General features: G+C 32.6%; 1 protein-coding gene across 1 annotated transcript in view; it reads left to right on the forward strand.

Moving 5' to 3' along the window:
- The window catches only part of ap (apterous), a 66090-nt gene extending 53121 nt beyond the window's left edge, over nucleotides 1–12969 (forward strand). The window contains exons 6-8 of the mRNA XM_080155766.1: nucleotides 1680–2092; nucleotides 6195–6377; nucleotides 10697–12969. Of these exons, the coding sequence (XP_080011892.1) occupies nucleotides 1680–2092; nucleotides 6195–6377; nucleotides 10697–10867 (767 nt within the window). The 3' untranslated portion in view covers nucleotides 10868–12969. The remainder of the gene's footprint in view (nucleotides 1–1679; nucleotides 2093–6194; nucleotides 6378–10696) is intronic.
- The last annotated feature ends 3373 nt before the right edge of the window (nucleotides 12970–16342 follow it).

A 16342-nucleotide genomic window follows, 5' to 3' on the forward strand; every position in this document is an offset into this window, starting at 1 on the left:
CCTTCTGTAGATTATAAATAGTGGTCGAAACGTTCGGATACTCTACTAAATGAACCAACCAATCATTTATATAAAAAAACATTATTACAAGACTTTGGGGACTAGTGTAATAAACAGCACAATGTTCCCTCCTTCCCTGATTCTTATCTATGAGATTATTTCATCATTGTACATATTTCTTTTTCCCTGGTTCCAGCTGAGTAAAAATTTATCTAACCTCTGAAAATCCCCATGAACATGAACAAGCATGCAGCACCCCTGGCCAGGGAGGGAGGGGACATTGGGCTGTTAATTATGCTAGTCTCCAAAGTTTTATAATGACGTTTTCTTATTAGCTGACTTGAGTTTGATTGGTTGGTTAATTAAGTTGAGTGTCCTAACGTTTCAACCACTAATGTAACAGAAGGGGTATTTGTGTTGAATTAATATATTGGCCATTGTCTTATCCCTTTAGATCCCTGATGCAGCACCCCTCAGCTGCTTAGTCAGGCGTGGTAACAAGTGTTTGACCCCTGGCAGGCTGGGTGGGGGGTATGGGTCAGCTTTATCCAATATTATTTCCCCCATTTTAATTGCATATTGAAATGACTTTGCACTATGCAACTTCCTTCTACACATACACACATACACATACATACACACACACACACAAGCACAAACACACCACACATACATACACACACACACACACACACACACACACACATACACACACACATACAATACTTCCCTTAACTATATACTTACGAAGCAGAAAAGGAATGTATATGACACGCCCCTCGTTCTAACTTTTAACCCTTTTTGGTGCAATTTTTCTCATATTTTATTCTTTTATACCTTTATAAAGGCGAAGATTTTCTAACGGGCGGTTTGTTCGTACGCCCGTCCGCCCGAAATGGTTAGCTTTTTCCAATATGTTAGAATTGTCCTATCGATTCAAAACTTTGCATGGTCATTTCTATAACACTTAGGTACGATTTAGAAAGCTATAATAGTTACCAGAAAGTCTGTACGTCCCTTTAAAACATGATAAATTTAAATTTTTTATATGATATAATTATACTATGCATCTGCTTTTACTTATAAAATTTTAAAAATAAGTAACCCTTTGATTTAAGAATATTATAATTCCTAATTCCAACTACAAAGGGTTAATTAGACTTCTATTGAAATAAATAACTTCTTACATTTATAATTCCCCTTAATAAAGGAAATTTAAGAATTTTGTATGATTAAGAAAATGTCCATATGGCCTATTATTAAAATGAACAGGTAGTATATTGTACATTACAACTCAAGGTACTGAAAGACATAATTACTTACAAGCCCAAAGAATTTGAATTATTTAATTTAATATAAAAATTTGAGATTACATATGTCGTAGCCATATGTTTAAAGTTTTGCCTATCAATATTCATATTGTTTTGTATTTGTAGGTGGTCTCTTTGTAATTTTTTTAGCGGCTACTCCCTCTAAGTGCCTCTAAGGGCACTTATGGTGGGAGAGAGAAAAGTCGACCCCATCCCATATTCAATACTCTTCCCAAAATAGTTAAAAACCCTCCCTGAGCCTATAAAAAGCTTCACTGTAAATGAGAACCATATCGGTTCAGCGGTTAGCGTGATCCTTCAAGACAAAAAAAGCTTACTACTTTATATTATAGAATATCGTAATTGTAGGTGATCTCTTTGGAATGTGGGGTGACGTGTTGTACTGTCGGCTGCACTCCGAGATGGTCGCCGCCACCTATGGCCCCCACGACCCGCTGGACCTCCACCCCTCGCTACAGTCACCAGCAGGTTCACACGCCACGCTGTCCCCGGGCCAAGATTACCCCGAATCCGGCCCGATGGACATGTATCCGCCAGGCTTTGGGCCGCCACCGCCGCATCCTGGCATGCTGGGTGTCGGGCCTCCGCCACCTGGAGCATTCCCCGGCGGCCCGCCTGATCATTGGCCCTACGGACCTGGGCCCGACTTTGGACACATGCCTGAGTATCAATACAATAACAATAATGAACCTATTAAAAAGAGGCGGGGAAGAAAGAAGAGGAAAGTTGATGATTACGCTGCCATAAATGGCTACATGGAGGTAATTTTTTTATTATCAAAAGATTAGAGTGAAACAATAGAGGGGAAGGGGTTAAATAACTGTATGTACCCACCCAGAGGACCCTGTACTGACTTTCAATTCTTTGAATATTTGCCTATACCTTCATAAAGTCGCTACAAAAGAGAAGAAAGCAGTTTGCTAGCAGACGAAAAAGTTCCATAAGACCGGGTCTAGGTACTTGTCTGGGTTATACATCTATACTTATTACATATATTATTAAACGGCAGCTTTCAATAAGATTCTTAAACCATTATATAAAAACTTAACCTAATTAGTCAAAAAATTATATTCAAAATTTTCTTTCATATATACTGAATGAAAGTACCACAAAATTTTCATCTAATTATCAAAATTTAACACCTATGAACATTGAAGTAAAAAACGCGTAGTAAAAAATAAAATTTCTCTACATTAATATGATTTATATAAATTGTTGTTTCCTTTATCTACCATTGTAATTTTGAAGATTAATTTTAAAAAGAATAGATAACTTATAAATAAAATCTTTTTCTTATGGCTTCCAAACCGATTACTATCCACTGGATTAGAACCGGTTATTAGCCATACTGAAAATTCATTTATAATATTGTATTACAGACAATTTTCCATAAATATTAAAATATACATCATAAAATTTATACTAGTTTTGTTATACCTGTCATAGGCCCCTCGAGGCTAACAAAATTGGTTTTAATCTTATTTAAATAACCGAGGAAAGCTGTTTATAATAATAATTTTTATAGGAACTATAAAAAGGTTTCAACTTTTGCTATTAAAAATGTGTATAAATCAAGAAATTCTGTCCATTCTTATATGAAAAACTCTTACAAAACTACTACTACAATTAAGTTGATAATTCATTAAAATTTATTTGATAATTTGAAAACCACAGTGTTCGCGTAATTAATACCATACACAAACTTTTACAGCTGGAAAAAAAGTTAAATAATTTAAAGTTTTACGTTAAAAATATGTACAGAGTTAGTATACATTTGTTTAAGCTGCGCTACAAAAAAAAATACAAAAATAGGAAAATCACAAAGATATAAAAAAGGTAGCCTGGGAGAAAGTAATATTTTGTAGAATGAGATGTCTAATTATGCCCCAGAACCATATAATTGAAAAGAGAGTAGTGATGAAAGTTCACAACTACATGAGAAAAAATAATAAGAAAATCCCTTTTTTTCGTCAATGAACCACCGATTACCTTACCAACTTTTTAGATTTATAAAGAATTTTTTTTCGATTTTTCAAAGTGGCAAAGCTCAAATTGTGTCAAAAATGATCTATGTGACGAAATAAAAATGAGGTATTATCCATATTCTTTTTAGGGGTTTTCTTTCCCACTTCTCCTCTCATCTCCCTCATTTTATTACGTCACATGGATCATTTTTGACACAATTTTAACACAATTTGGGCTTTGTCTTCAAAGTACCTAGAGAGGGCTACTTTCAGAGATTATGGAGCTTTACATGGGCACTAAAATAATTATTATAAAAAAATTGGGGGGGGGGGGGAAGGGTCCACTAGGGTAGAATCGGATTGTACCCAAAATATTGTGTGACCAATTTCTAGATTTTAATGAAGAGAAACCCTAATTTGATATTGCCCGGGCTACCAAATAATAAGGTCAAATTAAATAAATCATTTAGCCACTGGAAAATTCTCAACTTAATATTTATTTTCAGTTTTTAATGAGGAAGGGAAAGGTAAATGAAAGATTGTCCGCGTAATTTAATCTTTTTTAAAGCATCTTGATCTTATTTTTTCGGCTTATGTTTCAATCCTACTAAATTCTTTTTTAAAAGAATGTTTTACTAAAAAGGTCTTTAACATTTTTTTACTTAATATAGAATGCGCAACTCACTTAAAGATTAGAACATTTTTTGGTGTTTCCAGAAATTTTTGTATAGCAAGATGATGCAAGTAAATGCCTTATTTGAACTTAAACTATATAGAACTTATAATTTTAGATTCTAGTAGACTGGCACAAAAAAATTAAAATATCTTTAAAAATTTTATAGTATTTAAAAATTAAACTTGCATTTCTAAACAAATTTCTGCTAGAGTAAAAATTTTTATAATATTTTGTAACAGTTTGAATTTTGAGCCAGTCTATTGACTAAGTAGCTTTTATCCTGTAGATAAGTGAATTGAAAAATTCGTCCCGTCATGATGTCACATACAGTGAAAATAAGAGAGAGTGTGAAAAAGCAGAGAAAGAGAAGAAAAAAGAAAGCTTCTCTATAACTATAACTATAATTCAGTATCCCCTTAAAATTCTTTATATACCACCATTGGCCTCGCCCACAGCATAAAATAAATAGCCTAATTGATTTAGCAACTTCGTAAATAAATGTAATTAGTATAGATGTATAACCCCAACTACCTGGCCCCTATTTTGGGGACCCTTTTCGTCTGCGATCTTCTCTTTTGTATCAACTTGGGTGGGTTAATATTTTCGATGCTATTAGCTGATATGACTCAATTAAAAGTCGCACTGGGTACACAGGGTGGGGACATACAGTCATTAAACCCCTCCCCCCTCTATTGTTTTACTCTAATGCTTTGAAGATTCACAGCTTTAAAACAGCTTTCATTGGTAGATTATTTAAGCATAAAAAGTATTTCATACATATATGAATAGAGTGTCCTTGTTGGTATTCTAGTAAAGTATAAGGGTGTGCTCTGTTCTCAAGCTATGAATATGTATATTCTTGTTGGTATACTAGTAAAGTGTAAGGGTGTGCTCTGTTCTCAAGCTATGAATATGTATATCCATGTTGGTATATATTCTAGTAAAGTATAAGGGTGTGCTCTGTTCTCAAGCTATGAATATGTATATCCTTGTTGGTATACTAGTAAAGTATAAGGGTATGCTCTGTTCTCAAGCTATGAATATGTATATCCTTGTTGGTATACTAGTAAAGTATAAGGGTGTGCTCTGTTCTCAAGCTATGAATATGTATATACTTGTTGGTATACTAGTAAAGTATAAGGGTGTGCTCTGTTCTCAAGCTATGAATATGTATATACTTGTTGGTATACTAGTAAAGTGTAAGGGTGTGCTCTGTTCTCAAGCTATGAATATTTATATCCTTGTTGGTATTCTAGTAAAGTATAAGGGTGTGCTCTGTTCTCAAGCTATGAATATGTATATCCATGTTGGTATATATTCTAGTAAAGTATAAGGGTGTGCTCTGTTCTCAAGCTATGAATATTTATATCCTTGTTGGTATACTAGTAAAGTGTAAGGGTGTGCTCTGTTCTCAAGCTATGAATATTTATATCCTTGTTGGTATTCTAGTAAAGTATAAGGGTGTGCTCTGTTCTCAAGCTATGAATATGTATATCCATGTTGGTATATATTCTAGTAAAGTATAAGGGTGTGCTCTGTTCTCAAGCTATGAATATGTATATCCTTGTTGGTATACTAGTAAAGTATAAGGGTGTGCTCTGTTCTCAAGCTATGAATATGTATATCCTTGTTGGTATTCTAGTAAAGTATAAGGGTGTGCTCTGTTCTCAAGCGGAACATAAACTCTAATTCAACACTAAAAGATCATTCGTCACTCAAAAACTTTAATCTTTCACCCCTCCCCTCCCCCCACCTTATCTAACCCTTTTTCGATGATTTTCAATTGCTTGGATTTTTCGGCCCTGCAATGGGAAATGTTTTTTTAAGGATTTTTTTCTGAAAATTAGATTTAAACTATTCTTTTGTTTGTTTTTAAAAAATTTTGATTTGTTGTTCTAAAAATTAAACTTTGAGTGTCATTATAAGAATAGCATTATTTAGTAGATTGCGGTTTCTTTTAGTAATACAAAATTTCAGCCTAAATAACATTTTGTTGTGGATTTAAAGTGTTAAAATTGTACGTTAGCACCTTGCTTTTAACTTAAATAGTCTAAAACCTTTCCTGGACATGTAAGAGGCTTCACTGTAAAGGAGAACCATAATGGTTCAGTGGTTTGTGAGATCCTTCGCTACAGACAAAAAAGCTTACTATTTTTATAAAAGGATTATGGGAATGTAATGTCCAAAAATAGAAAAAAAATATTGATAAAATGATAATTTTAGGGCTACCCAGGCGGCTTAGACGGTCACGGGCTAGGCCAGGCTAAGACGAAGCGCGCGCGCACCAGCTTCAAGCACCACCAGCTGAGGATCATGAAGGCGCACTTCCAGATCAACCAGAACCCGGACTCCAGGGAGCTCAAGATGTTGTCACAAAAGACGGGACTCGACAAAAAGGTTTTACAGGTAAATAACTTTTTTCGAAATTTGAAAAGATATTTTACAGAAGAAAAATCTCCTATAGGCATTCCAAGTGAAGTCTTTTAACAACTTTTAAATTGAATGTTTTGATAATGGATGTATTGTTACTTGAATGTTACACTATATTTGCATGTTCTCTAATAAATTTAACGTCACAGCGCGATGGGATAAAATACCCCCTCCCCTCCTGCTGGATAAACGAACTGACCAATAAATGAGAGCTATATGACCAACCTAAATAGACGACAATTTTCCCCCTGTCCCAATATCCATGTATATTCTATATCCATTGTTTTTATGTTTTGTTGTCTTTGTGAAAACTGAACTCTCATATGCAAGATTGTGAAATTTAATATTCTTTAAAAAGGCCTCCAATTTTTTTATTTCTTGACAATTAAAAACTTCAAACTGTGTATTTGTGTGTGTGTGTGTGTGTGAGTGTGTGTGTGTGTGTGTTTAAAAGATGATGAGTTTCCATATTCATTGTACTTCTTCTTTTACAACAGCACAGCTTTTCTTCAATATTCACTGAACCACATTTTAGAAGCAGTTTAAAGTGCCTATAAAAAATTACGGCATACTGGCCCACCATTGGTCAAATAAAATGTATACTAGCCTGATATTGGTAATTTAGCCTGTGTTTTTGCCTATCATTAATTATTTGTATTGTAAGAAGTCATTTTTATAGGCACTATATACAGCTTCTTAATAGAGCATTTTGAATCAGAAAAATTTTATCCATATTTTGTTATCAGTGCACAATTTTAAAGTAATAACACGATAAATTCTGATACTTTTTAAATTTTCTTCGTGGCATTTTTTACGCAAGTTATCCTTGTTTATTCTTTACCTTGTAAGACCAAGTCAGGGATGAACGGTCAATAGTTATTTATCACATCGTATTAAAGTCAGCTTTCCGCGGATATTAAAATGAAAATTTATATGGTTAAAACCAGTTTTGTTAGCCCCGAGTGTCCGAAAGTCCGGTATAACAAAACTTATGATTTTATTTTAAAATTCGTGGAAAATTGTCTGTAAAACGCTGCTTTACATGATTTTTCCGTATGGCTGAGAACCGGTTATAATCCAGCGGATATTAAACGGTTTCAAAGCTATACTGGAAATTAATGTTCAATCTTTTTCCTCCTACAATATTTAACATCAACAAAAGGCAGCATATTCCACTCAATAATTTTGGGGGTAGATAAATTAAATGCCTATTGTCCTATCACTTATCCCTGAAGAAATTGTAGCACCTGTCCCTTTACCGGTAGAAGAACTTTTACTTCTTTTTTTGGCATACACCAGCGAACATGGAGTTTTAGTTAGAGTAGTAACATGTCATTTGATTAGAGCATTTTCTGTCTTTTTACATTGGTAAAAAAGGAAGCTTTTTTAAAGCTTAATTTAGGTTTCTATTTCTTTTCAGAAAACCCTTATAAATATGTAAACAATTTTTTCACCGAATTGCTATAAATCACATAACATTTGTTATTTGTTTGTTTTTAATAGATGAAAAAGTTCACTTAAATTTGTTATCAGTTCTGAAGCCCTATAATCTAGGGGCTCTGCCTTCAAAAGGTCAAAAATGGGCCATAAAAATAGCTTAAACTATATTTCAAAAGACTTAAATATTAAAATCTTAAAAATGAAATAGCCTAAAACCATCACGTGACTTATGTGACGCTTACTTAAAATGATAACCCAATTAGTTCAGTAGTAATTGAGATCATAAGCTACAGACAAAAAACCTTACTACTTTATACATGAGGATAATCTTGCTACTCTACATTATATAATGTACAGAAGTCAAGTCAGTAGTAGCACAATGACTTGCTCGTAAAATCATTAGAATACCCTAATTAATTCTAAATTCAAGTAAGGCGTGCTTACACACATACACACACACACACACACACATACACGCACACACACACACACACACACACACACACAAAGAGAATACACTGTAGTGCATTTTTAAAAGCGAAGCTTTTCTATACCTATGGTCCGTTTCAAACGGATAGCTCAAATCGTTAATTTAGGCATGTTAGAATTGTTCTATTGATTTTAAACTTAGCGCAGTGATTCCTGTAGTACTTAGGTACGATTTAGATATCGTAGCAACTCTATAATTGTTACAATAGTGCCCGTACGTTCATTTAAAACATGTTGATTTTAACATTTTTTAACAAATTTTTTTATTTGATATAATTGTCCTATTCATATAAAATTTTGTATACTGATTCCTATTACAACATGGACTAATGTTATAAGTGAAGCATCACTTTAAATGTATGTATGTCCTTAAACAGTATTCTGTATCTAAAAAAAATTGCAACAAATTCACTTACAAAATTATGTACGTTTTTCCTACCGTTGTAGAGCTTCGTTTTTTTTATGGATGTTGTCATCCTTGAAGTAATAACAAATACAATAACGTCCATCCAAATTATTGCTGCGCTGTATTGTTCCTTGTCTAAACTTTGGATTTGATTTTGGTTATTTATTGATTTGTGTAAATGCAGTGAATTTTATTGTTTGGCCGGGAGGTAAAACATTTTACATGCCCATTAAAATGTGATTAATCTGAAATTGAAACTTGATATAACATTTAAACAAATTTTCTACCCATAGAATTTAAATTATGAACGGCATAAGTTTGCAATTTTTTTTGCTGGTGGCTTCGCTCTAAAATGGTGGTTAAAATTGTCCCTTCCTTCTTTTTTTTTGTTTATGAAAGAAAAATAACCGAAAACCTAGCCCAAGCCATTAATAAGCTATCTGGTATTAATTTTAGGATTTATATTTTAATATTCGTGGAAAATTGTTTGTAATACGATGCTACACATAACTTTTCAGTGTGGCTAAGAACCAGATCTAATCCAGCGGATATTAATCGGTTTCGAAGCCATACTGGAAAATACTTTTCTCATTTTAAATAACATACATATGGCATTTTTTTCAAATCATTATCGTTTTTTTTTTAAAGAAACTTTCCATTTCTCAAGAAATGTAAGAAAACAATTGTAGCTACATACATACGTAAGTGTCAAGTGAAAAATTATACTCCTATAAAACTGCAATGTAGTTTTTTTTCTTAAAGATTTATTCATTTTAAATTCCTGGTCATTATTTGTGAGTGAAACAAAGATGACAACATCCATAAAAGCGAAGCTCTTAAATGGAAGGAGAAACTAACATTAACATGTGTAGAGTGTCAGAACGGAATATAAAGAATAATATCGCACAAGTTTAATCAAAATTATGAGAAAATTTGTTGCAAAATTGCTTAAATACATAATACTGTTTAATAATTTACATACATTTTTGGGATTTGATTATAGATTATAGGATTGAAAAAGTAAAAAATCAGCATGTTTTAAAGGGAAGTACGGACTTTCTGGTAACGATTATAGAGTTGCTACGCTTTCATACCTAACTGTTATAGGAATCATCTTGCAATGTTTAAAATCGATAGGACAATTCTGACATGCCTAAATCAACGAAAAAAACGTTACGGACGGAAGTACGGACCAACCCTAATTATATAGAAGCTTCGCTTTTTAAAAACTAATGATCCACCAGACACTTTATTCTAATGATCCACCAGACACTTAATTCTAATTACCGTTTAGTCGACCTAATCATTGTAAATCAAAGTTCCAGATGTTTTTGATGCCAGGGATCTAACGGGATAAGACAATGGCCAATAAATTGGTGTACATCCCCAATGATGATACCCCTCTGTAGATTACCAAAAGTGGTTGAAATATTTGGACACTCGACTTAATAAACCAACCAAAAAATCAATACCCCTAAGTTGTTGAGCCAACGAATAAGAAAGCATTAATGTAAGACTTTGGGGACTAGTGTAATAAACATCCCAATGTCCCCTCCCTCCCTGTTTTGATGCACAGAGATAGTTGTTTCCTTACCTTGCGCGCGTCCCCTAATTCATTTCCCTCATAGCATACCTTAAAAGTTAATCAATTATTTCTTTGTTGGTGGGAATTTCACATTTTTTCTCTCGTTTTATGCATAAAAAAACTCTGTTCTTTTTTACATACTATGTTATTTTTTTGTCGATTACTTATCATTTTAAAAGTGTCAATGGCTGATGAAGCTCTTTATAGTGTCTATAAAAATGACCAATGATTGGCCACTATACATATTAAATTACCAATGTCAGGCCAGTATTTATTTTAATTGACCAATGGCAGACCTGTATTACATCATTTTATATAAGCACTATAAAAAGCTTCTTTGTGTTGTCCTTAAAATTAACCCATTTAATATTTCAGGTTTGGTTCCAAAACGCACGCGCCAAATGGCGGCGCATGAACGCGCAAGGCGGCGCGAGCATGGAGGCGGTGCTGGCAAGCGGCGACGATGACATGAAGGGCGAAGACGTCTCCCCGGAGGATTGCGGCTCCGGCACCGGAGAACATTCAAACATGATTTCATGTTGTTAGAATAAGATTTGTGTGGCGCGTGTGTGTCTCGCTATGCTTGTCAACATAACAATTAGTCTCACTCCCACAACTCTCTTGTTTATCATCAAGAAAAAAAACTGAAATGTCACTGAAAAGTTTGAAAACTTTGTTTCGTGTGCTAAGTGAATGTTAAAAAATAACACAATATTCATATTAAACATTAAATTTGCTTCAAATCTGAAGTTGATTGATGAAAATGTATCCATCAAATTAATAATAAACCTTAGTCAATTTACTCGGTGAATGTGTTTGTCTCATTTTTTTGATAAATTAAAATATGTCTAAGGGGAAGCTTCATGAAAAAATTATTTTAAAATTGGAATACCATGTAGATTCGAGTATATAATTCCATTGACATCACAAGAATATAAAACTACATGGAAGAAAAAAATTCTATATTCAAATTTTTACATAAATGTAGTTCTTCTCATATAACAGAAAAAAAAACACTAGATGCTCTAAAAAGTTGCCTAATAATTGATCTAAAACAAAAAAAACTCTGGAAATGAAATGAAATCTCTTTAAAAATCTCTCTAATTCATGTTCATTGTTTGTTAGATTATAATTTTGGTATTTTTAATCATTAATGAAATCATTCTTTTGACAAAATGTCTTGTTTTGATATTTTCTTTTGTAGAATTGTTATTTAAACTTGGAGAGTGTAAAATTTGTATTAATTTTATTTTGTTGTATTCACCAAAGATTGGTTTTCAGTTGGGACCGCGCAACTAACTTTTTTGTTATTTGTAATATCATAAAGTTGGTTTCGTGTCCCCAACTAATATAAGTTTTAAAAAGGGGTGCAGAGTCTCAATGTTATTCGTTGTCCAAATTATTTAATGTCAAAGTATTTTTTGAAAATCATCTTTGTACATTTTGATTTTAATTATTTTTATTTAATGCCCATAGTATACGTAGTAAAAATTACAATAGTAATCAAATAATAATAATATTTAGAGTACACATTGTACAAAAATTGAGCAGCTTAAAGTGCCTAATACAAAATGACGTCATACAATACAAATGACCAATGACAGGCCAGTATACAGTTTACCATTGGTCAATTACAATACATACTGGTCTATAATTGGTCATTTTTATTGTATAACGTCATTTTGTATTAGTCACTTTGAGCTTCTTCTACAAAAATATAAATCTTTTCTGAAAATCTAAATTAAAATATAAAACATCAAAACTATAATGAGATGCCAAAATGTGATGAGTTACCTTTAGAATAAAAAAGTAAAACCTTTTTGTTTACCATGATCACTGTGATTTGAAAAGTTGGATCTAGTGCAGTTCACGGTAAAATATTCCTGGTAACGAACTTTCCCAAAAATCTATTATCTTTAAAGGCTGCTAACAGCCATGCGGTAGAACGTATGAATTAAGCTCGCAAAAATTTTAACCAACAAAAGAAGGCCTACAAAAAATCTGGAATAGTCAATACTCAATACTGCACAGTTATCTCGCAGTGCACATAAATGCGCGAAAAAGACTACGCGTTTTTTCTTCAGAGAATCTTTCCCAGAGCATTATTGGATCTTGTCTATTCCAGATTATTTATAGGCCTTCTAATACCGACTAACACGGTGTGTGGGCATGCCATTTATATTCAGCCGTTTGGCAGCTAGCAGCTTTTAAAGTTCATAGATATTTGGAGATAATCGTTACCAGGAACATTTTACCGTGAACCGCATTAGATCCAAAAAGTTGATTGTAAATATTTTTTAAAAAGTATAAATTAAATTATCATCACAAACTAGTTTTTATATTAAGGCATGTAAAATCAAATTAATTATTTGAAAAGACCATATCATTTTTTTTTTCTAAAAGTTGACATTTTCTATAAAAGCAAACCAGAAAGACTTCAAAACGGCCTGAAACAATTATTTTAATAATTCAAAATGTGGTTTTATTAAAATTGTCAAAAATAAACAAATAAATGTATTAAAATTATCTGTCATTTTTGATGAAAGTATAAAAAAATGAATTTGTATTTAATTTCTGAAGTATATATGTTTTTTTCTTTCATATAATTGTAGTCCAATTTTGTGACAAAATAAAATTTTAACAACAAATTTTGTTTTTTATTTATCGTTCGCTGTTAATTCCCCAAAGTTATATAATGGCGTTTTCTTATTCGTTGGTTTAACAACTTTAGGGACTTTGTTATCTACAGAAGGGTTAATTTTGTGCATAATTGGGGATATTCATCAACTTATCGGCCAATGTCTTATCCCTTTAGATAACAGATCTGCCTATTATTTATAAGTCAAGATTTAATAAAAGTTTGTGCGCTAATGAATGAGAGGGCATTCTTTCTGCTTTATATAATCCCTCCACTACAGTAAAATAGACCAAAGAAGCTTGTGGCACAGCCATTAGTTTACAATATACATATTATTAAAATATACTTAAGCAATAAATGCCTAGGTTGTTAGGTCTTTGCTCATATTTGTTTTTGCATGTCTTAGCTGCTTAAGGAAATGTGAATATTTTTACAATAATGAGTCCCACAAAAAAACAACTCAAATTTTAACAGGTCGTCCAACAATGTAACGGGAAAAAAATCATTTAAGCAACAGAAAAAGAGTAATTAAATTGCGTTTTTGTCAAGAATGGTTCAGTATCGTCTAATGTTAAAGTAAAACAACAGAGAGGGGAGGGGTCAAATAACACACCCGAGGACCCTGTGCCGACTTTCAATGGAGTCTTTGGAAATCAACCAATAGCGTCAGGAATACTAACACAGCCAAATCACTAAAAGAAAGACAAAAAACGAATTTGCTAGCAGACGAAAAAGGTCCTCAAAAGGGGGATCAATGTAGTTGTCTGGTATATTATATTATTTATTATATAAATTATCGAAATATTCTATTTCTCTTAGAATTTTATATATCACGTAAATGCGTAAACACCTGGGTCTGGCTGAAGCCAAAGTTTTTGCTAAATTTTCAGTCATTCATTGCACGGCTCAGTTAAAGGATAAAATATCATTGCAGAAGTCTATTTGTTTTACTTATCCCCAAAAAGTACTAGAAGTTTATAAAAAGAGCTTGCTTATTAAAATTAGGAGTTTCCGTACAATTTAAAAGTGCTAAGATGTCTGTCCGTCTCTTTGTAAAAAAAATAAAATTCAACTTATTTTTGGCGCATCTTGTATCTGCTGCGTAGGTTCATTGCGTTTTAAAAGGCGCACCCTGTATCTCACTGTGTAGAGTCTAAATGTATAATAAGATATATAAGATGGATAGAATTTAAATGTTAGAGGGAGATTTGAAATCTGCATCAAATTTTCAGGATTTTTTATAAAATTCGTTTTTTTGTATAATTCTTTATCTAAAAGCGGAAATACAATTTAAGTTAATTAATTTTGAAATCTTTGATTGGTAGATGGAAAACTATCTGCGCTCTGATTGGAGAAGCTTAAGTGTCGTACATCATTCAACCAATTAGAGCGCAGGTAGTTTCCAATCCACCTATCCTATTGGTCAAAATTAATTAACTTAAATTGTATTTCCGCTTTTAGATAAAGAACTATACAAAAAACGAATTTTATAAAAAAAAAATCCTTAAAATTTAATGCAGATTTCAAATCTCCCTCTAACATTAAAATTCCTTCCAACTTATATATCTTAATGTATAATACTTGCGTATACGGAGAAATAGACAGACAGACGAAAATATCCCAATTATAGAGTGTATTAAAATCTAGGGAGGGAGGGGGCATAGGACTGTTTATTACACTAGTCCCCAAAGTTTTATATTTCGTTTACTTATTCGTTGGCCTAGCAACTTTGGGGACTTGTATAGAACTTGGATTGATTGGTTCATTTAGTTCTGTGTCCAAATGATCAACCACTTATTGTAACCTACATAAGAGGTAATATTGTGTATAACCATTAGGATGTTCATCAATTTATCGGCCATTGTCTTATCCCTTTAGATTCCTGATTAAAACCATGTACATACACAATGATATTATGAAAAAAGATGATATTTCATGGTAATTAAAATCCATGATTGTTAAAAAAAAACCGAAATATTAAATTCTGTAAATATAGGTCAAAGTCAAGAAAGCATTAATTAACCATGAGCTATACAAACCAAGGATGTCATCGTTCAAAAATACAACCAATTTGGGACAAATATGAAATGACAACGTCTCTTCAAAAATAAAATTTATATAATGATCTTGATATGTGGGGGAGAGAAAAAACTGGAAAAAAATCTTTAAAATGGACATTTTTAAGAGGAATCTTCAATCAAGATTTGAAATTGAAAGGACGATTCTAACATGCATAGAATTACAAAACTCTCCTTAGTATCGAGCGTATGGACAGACACACACCATATTTGTTACAGCTATGCTATTAATTAAGGGGTACACAAATCTTAGGGTAAAAGGGAAAGTTGTCTAAATTAAGAGAAAAATGAACCAGGGTGGAAGGGGACATTGGACTGTTTATAACACTGGTCCCCAAAGTTATATATTATTGTTTTTGCATTAGTTTGGGGACTTTTATGGATGTTTGATTGCTTGGTTTATTAAGTTAAGTGTTCAAACGTTTCAACCACTAATTGTAATCTACAGAAGGTGTAAATTTGTGTATCATCATAGGGGATGTTTATCAATTTATAAGCCATTGTCCTATCCCTTTAGATCCCTGAAAATGAACATAGAAAGGGGGAATGTACTACAGGAGGGGGAGAAGGAGGGTGGTATTTTTCAAGCTTTTAATTGGAACTAAATTTTCAAAGTCAAGTTTAAGGGAAATTTGAAAAGCTAAATAAATTACCTAGTTAAATGGATATACATTATACATGGATATTATAACAAGGACATCATTTATTGGTCAGATCGTTCATCAAAAAGGAGGGAAGGGGATGGAGATTTGGGGTGGATGTGAGGAGCCAGCTACAAGTTTCACTTTATTTGAGTGCATGATAATCTGGTGTAAGATCCAAGTAAAAATAAATCCATTCCTATAAAGGTAACTAAATAAGTTCTTCCTACTGTTCGAGAATAAAATCCATTAGAATTTTTCGGCCATTTCACCAACAACAACAAAAATTTTAAATTTAAAAATGGGTATTTTTATAAATGTTTTTTATCTTCTGCTATTTTTTGCCTTTTACAGAGTGAAGGTTTTCTACATTAATCTTTATCTCCCCGTATCTTATTAGGATTACTTGAAGGATAAAGCACATTTCTAACAGGCTTAGCAGCTCTATAGTCACTATGAGAATGTTTATTTTTGACAACTGAATTTTAACATGGTTGAAAAATCATACCAATTTGATATTTGAAATTAGCGGTGTGCACAGGGTTTTGCTAGAGAGGGGCATTTTTAGAGAATGTGAGGAAGGTAGCCTTTCCCAATTTCATTTTAATGGGGGTCGGGTGACACTCTATAACCTCTTCCGCACAAATATGTTTAAAACAGTGAT

This window comes from Acartia tonsa, chromosome 4, assembly GCF_053477335.1.
Source record: "Acartia tonsa isolate MP-2025a chromosome 4, ASM5347733v1, whole genome shotgun sequence".
In the NCBI taxonomy this organism is placed as follows: domain Eukaryota; kingdom Metazoa; phylum Arthropoda; class Copepoda; order Calanoida; family Acartiidae; genus Acartia; species Acartia tonsa.